Source organism: Euleptes europaea, chromosome 5 (genome assembly GCF_029931775.1).
Source record: "Euleptes europaea isolate rEulEur1 chromosome 5, rEulEur1.hap1, whole genome shotgun sequence".
Classification (NCBI taxonomy): Eukaryota; Metazoa; Chordata; class Lepidosauria; order Squamata; family Sphaerodactylidae; genus Euleptes; species Euleptes europaea.
In genome coordinates, this window is record NC_079316.1 from 111,607,450 (window position 1) to 111,613,449 (window position 6,000).

General features: G+C 43.8%; 1 protein-coding gene across 1 annotated transcript in view; it reads right to left on the bottom strand.

The window, feature by feature from the left end:
• Positions 1-4,459, bottom strand: part of FGFR3 (fibroblast growth factor receptor 3) — a 51,601-nt gene extending 47,142 nt beyond the window's left edge. The window contains exon 1 of the mRNA XM_056849454.1: positions 4,305-4,459. Within this exon, the coding sequence (XP_056705432.1) occupies positions 4,305-4,335 (31 nt within the window). The 5' untranslated portion in view covers positions 4,336-4,459. The remainder of the gene's footprint in view (positions 1-4,304) is intronic.
• Positions 4,460-6,000: the final 1,541 nt, after the last annotated feature.

Sequence of the window (6,000 nt, forward strand, 5' to 3'; positions counted from 1 at the left end):
GCAAAACGTCAGGAAAGAAAATACCAAGACCACGGTTACACAGCCCGGATAACCTACGAGAACCAATGAACTCTGACTGTGAAAGCCTTCGACAAAACTAGGCTAAGCTACACAGATTATTTCTTACAAGTAGCCCACTCCTAAAATAATTTTGCTCAGAAAATTGACAGCCCTACTTGGCAGAAGGGAATTTTAATAGTGTATTTTTCATCTTGCCGAGGGCCAAACGCGTTCGATTGCAGGACTTCAAATGGAAATACAAGCAGGATCTTGTTTATTTCCCCAATGCAACTACCTGGGCTTAATATACTGTTGTAACATGAACATATCTTCAGGTATTTTTGCTGTTCCTTCTCTGAATTTTCTTCTTCTCTTATGAAGTGCCTGAAATTCAGATTTCTTTAGAAACCTCAAATGAACACAACATTCCAGTCTAGGGCTGGGTACTGAATACATGTAATGCACAGCAGTATATTATTTTTGGTATCCGTTTCTCCACTTTGCTTTATACTACACAATATGAGAGCCAAGCTCAACACAATACCATTCTAGAATCAGTTGCCATTTAAAAAAAAAAAAATGCCACAAGGAGCCAATCCAGATCAACAGGTGCAGCCCCAGGAGGTCTTGGAATCATAGATGTTGGAATAGATGGACTTTGCAGGGTCACTTAACATCAGATCTAGAGGGGGTCTTACCACAGAGTTAGATGGGCAGAGAGGACAGGGGGCAGAAGGGTCATCTGATAAGTATCCCTCCCTCTCTTCCTGTGCTTTGATGTTGTAGACTGATATTCTCAGGGACTTTCATTTCCCTCTCTCTCTCTCCTTTGCCTTCTTCCAGGCTAGAAGCCAGAAGCCGTACGCTCCGGTGCACAGGCTTTCCCCCCACCCCACCCCACACACACAACAATGGGAGGGGAGGCAGCTACCTTTTTATATCTACAAAGCTAGAAAGTTAGATTAGCTTAGTGGACTCGTTTGTCCTTTGCTATCAGTGATGCATTTCACCAGTAAATGAGTTATTCGTGTGATTAGAACAAAAGCCTGAGTTTCTTTTGCTCCTGAGAGCACACACACACGTGTGACCATTTTAAAGGAGTAATTTCTGCTGCGCACATTTGCCTTGAGCACTCTGCTAATTAATAGGAATATCAGGATTAAGATATTCCAACAATAGAATCATAGAGTTGGAAGGGACCACCAGGGTCATCTAGTCCAACACCCTACACAATGCCTCCCCACACACCCCCAGTGACTCCTATTCCATGCCCAAAAAACGGCCATAAAAAAACCTTCCAGGATCTCAGGCCAATCTGGCCTGGAGGAAGACTGCTTCCTGACCCCAAAGTGGCAATCGGCATTACTCTGGACATGTAAGAAGGGTCCACAAGAGCCAAACAATGACACAACCCTTCCTGCCCTCCCTCTAGGGATCTGCCCTTCACAGAATCAGCATTGCTGTCAGATGGCCATCTAGCCTCTGCTTCAAAACCACCAAGGAAGGAGAGCTTACCACCTCCCGAGGAAGCCTGTTCCACTGAGGAACCGCTCTGTTAGAAAATTCTTCCTAATGTCTAGACGGAAACTCTTTTGATTTACTTTCGACCCGATGGTTCTGGTCCAACCTTCTGGGGCAACAGAAAACAACTCCGCACCATCCTCTCTATGACAGCCCTTCAAGTATTTGGAGATGGTGATCATATCACCTCTCAGTCGTCTCATTTGTCTCCTCTTGTACCCCCTGCACCTTTTCAAGTGCCCAAAAGACCCACGAGTAGGGAGAAGAGCTCCTGGGTCCACCACACTGTGCGCCAAATCAAGATCCGGGCCTTGCAGCAACATTTGAAGAACGACAACTGCTTTCATATCAGCACAGAATGGCTGCTTGGCTGACATCATGTTTAGCTTGGCTCTTAAACTATTTGACCGACGGTCAATGAAAATGGACCCTCCTTGCCCTTACTCCTGCTCAAAGACTTCTATTACAACACTGGAAAGATAAAGCCCATCTCTGGTAAATCGATGGATTGAGGACCTTAGAACTCTATCAATATTTAAATTTAAGGCATGTAGTTGGCAATTGTGCATGGACTTCTTTTTAGCTATTTGGAAACAGTTTAAAGAAACTTATGTCTAGATCCGCCACCACTGTTATTTTTTTTGTCTTTACTTTATGTATATTTCTACTTAAGTTTTTTTCTTTTATTTTTTCCCCTGTTTGATAATTCCATTTTGATAATCCCTTCGGATCCATCTTGGCCTACTGGACGAAACAGAAGGGGGAAAGACCCAACCTAAAAACAAAGTTGGGTACCCAAAAGGTTGGGTGAAACAAGACCTCAGTAAAACAATGAATATAATCAATATATTTCATTGTTTTATCAAGGCCTTGTTTCATCCAACCTTTCGGGTACCCAACTTTGTTCCTACTCCACAGACGAGAAAGTAAAACAAAACCCCTCGCTGTGTGTTTAACTTAAAAAATAAAATCCTCCCTCAGATTATTTGGAGGTTCACTTGGTTGTCTCTGCTTGTTCTTATACCACTGATATCACCCGATTGTGGTAAAATGGCTCCTCCTTTTTGCCAAGGGGTTGAGTAAATTCCTCATTCAACAGGACCTGAGGGGTTGTTTTGTCACCTGCCAGGTGGACAAAATTCACCCTGCCATACTGCTTACCAGCTGCAGTCCATTTACTGATGGGTCTGTTTTTCTGTTTCCTTGAAAGACGTATTGGGGGTGAAAAGGGTAGACATATTTATTTTATTTGTTTGATTTGCACGCCCCCCTTTCCTGAGCGACTCACAACAACAACAGCACACAATAAACAGTATAATTAAATATGGAATTAAAATTACCTTCCATCAATTAAAACATCGATTAAAACATTGATTAAACGGCGTTGCCGGACTATCAGCAATAAAAGCAATGGCAGCTATCCGAGGAGACATCAGCTAAGGGCAACCCTGAACCAAAATGGAAAGGGAAGGGAGGCCAAAGAAATGGAAACTGTTGCTACACTCAACCATATGCCTGGCAGAACAGCTCGGTCTTACAGGCCCTGTGGAACTGTTTAGAGGTCCCACAGGGCCCTGATCTCACAGGCACAGAGTTGCATCCACTAAACCGGGGCCAGGGCTGAAAAGGCCTGGCCCTGCTGGAGGACACCCAGATACTTTTCGGGACATGAGAAAGCCTGGAAGCTGCTTGCTTCAGAAAAACATCTGCCCTAGTCGAGGGAAATCAGAGAGGCCGTGGACCTCCAAAGCTGCCTCTGTCCGCCAACCAACCCCTAGACCCAACCCTCATTTCATAAGAACATCAGAAAAGCCCTGCTGGATCAGACCAAGGCCCATCAAGTCCAGAAGTCTGTTCACACGGTGGCCAACCAGGTGCCTCTAGGAAGCCCCCAAGCAAGACGACTGAAGCATTCTCCGCCCTATGTTCCTCAGCACCTATTATAATAGGCATGCTCATAAAGAACATCAGAAAAACCCAGCTGGATCAAACCCAGGCCCATCAAGTCCAGCAGTCTGTTCACACAGCATTATCCTGCCTGTGTTCCTCAGCACCTAATATGATAGGCATGCTCCTCTGATATAGGAGAGAATAGGTATGCATCATGACTAGTATCCATTTTGACTAGTAGCCATGGATAGCCCCGTCTCTATAAGAACATAAGGAAAGTCCTGCTGGATCAGACCAAGGCCCATCAAGTCCAGCAGTCTGTTCATGCAGTGGCCAACTCGGTGCCTCTAGGAAGCCCACAAGCAAGATGACTGCAGCGGCATTCTCCTGCCTATGTTCCACAGCACCCAATATAATAGCATTGCTCCTCTGATACAGTAGAGAATAGGTATGCATCATGACTGGCATCCATTTTGACTAGTAGCCATGAATACCCCTCTCCTCCATGAACATGCCCACTCCCCTCTTAAAGCCACCCAAGTTGGCAGCCACCACCATGGGGCAGGGAGTTCCACAATTTCACTATGCGTTGTCTGAAGAAATACTTCCTTTTGTCTGTTTTGAATCTCTCAGCCTCCAGCTTCAGCAGTTGACCCCGCGTTCTGGTATTATGAGAGAGGGAGAAAAGCTTCTCCCTGTCCACTCTCGCCACACCATAAATAATTTTATAGACCTCTATCATATCTCCCCTTAGCCACCTTCTTTCCAAGCTAAACATCCCCAAACATTTTAACTGCTCTTCATAGGGCGGTTTCTCTAGCCCCCTGGTCATCTTTACAACAACACGGACACAAGTTAAGAAGCAGAACAAGCATCATTATCATGGGACTTACCAGTTACTCTCACCGTGAAGTTCCTGAGCATTTCGAGGGAGTGCCTCGTCTTACAACTGTACAGGCCCGTGTCATCGTAGGACACGTTGATAATCCTCAACAATTTTTGTCCAATATGAGTCCGGTTAGTAGGTGATATCCCAATGCCATCTTTATACCAGACGACGGACACAGAAGTCCCTGGAATGTTACAAGGGAGCTCGATAGTGTCTCCACTTCCAAACACCAGTTCTTCAAGGAAATCAGGTTCCATTCGTAAGTCATCTACAGAGGGAGGAAATTGAGAAGGCGTTTACTTATTTATTCCAGGGTGGCTTTTCTCATGAATAGGGTTGCCAGCTTTGGGCTGGGAAATATCTGGAGATTTTGGGGGGCAGAGCCTAAAGAGGGTGGGGTTTGGGAAGGGGAGGGTCTTCAATGCCATGGAATCCAATGGCCAAAGTGGCCATTTTCTCCAGGTGAACTGATCTCTATCGGCTGGAGGTCAGTTGTAATAGCAAGAGACCTCCAGCTAGTCCCTTGGCGGTTGGCAGCATTACTCAAGAAGGACTCAAAGTTGGAGCACAATAAAAACACAAAGCAGATATGCAACATCTTAAAACAGATTAAAAATACCCAAACAATGATCCGTAAAACTATTCAACCTTGCTAAATGGCTGAGGAAATAACGTTTTTAATTGGCATCTGGAACTCAGTAGGGGGGATTGCTGGATTTGTGGAGCTGCTAATGCAAATTTTATACATATGTGGTAGAGAAGTAGCAGGGTGGATTTGATTTAAATTAAATCAACTTAAATCACTAGTCAGGAAGACTAGATTTAAATCATGCTTTTCTACATAAAGATTTGTGGGATATTCTGCTCAAAAGGTGTCACTTTCATTTTTACTGCTTGCCCCCTCCTCACACTGAGCTCCTTGTGCAGATCTATTCCGCTCTAAACAATCTTCTATTCATTGAACTTCTTGAAAGTTAGCACTTAAAGGGAAAGGGGTTGATTCTGTGTACATAGATTTGCAAACGAACAATGGGATTAAGGTCTTTTTCTCAACTCTATATGTTTATTTTATAACTCTTCAGCCCCATGAGTCCAAAAAAAAGCATTTTACTTCACAATGGATGGGAAAAATAGCCTTATAACAAACGGAAGAGACATAATGAACTAAATTTTGCCTTGCATGCTAATTAAAAACAGAAGCCTCCAAAACTCCAGAGCCAAGATACAGGCCAAACCAGGGGAGGAATGTGGATTGGGGGGTGGGAAAAACGCTCCCGTTCTTCCAGTATCCAAAACCAGCTTCCAGCTGAGATCCTTCTTATGCCACCTTAATTGTCATTCCAACTACAACCGACCTAGATTCAAAGTTAAATTTACTCTCCAATAAAAAACACCATTTTCATTGTCTTGAACAGCAGACCTATCCCTCCCTCCCAGTTCAAGCTTCAAAACCCTGGCCCAAAACTTCTTCTACTTTTCAATGCTTAAAAAATTAAATCCCAAACCACATAAACTTTATGCTAACTTCTGTTTGTAGTGTTGGCAAGTGTCGTTAATTCAGATATATTTTAAGGTACAGTTTTCCTAAAAGAGAACAAAGATTTGTGTCAAGAAGAGAGTCTTTCTAAGGAAAAACTATTGTCGCTGGAGTATATTTGAAGCGTCCACAGTTATCTTCCAATAAACTGCAGGTACACATA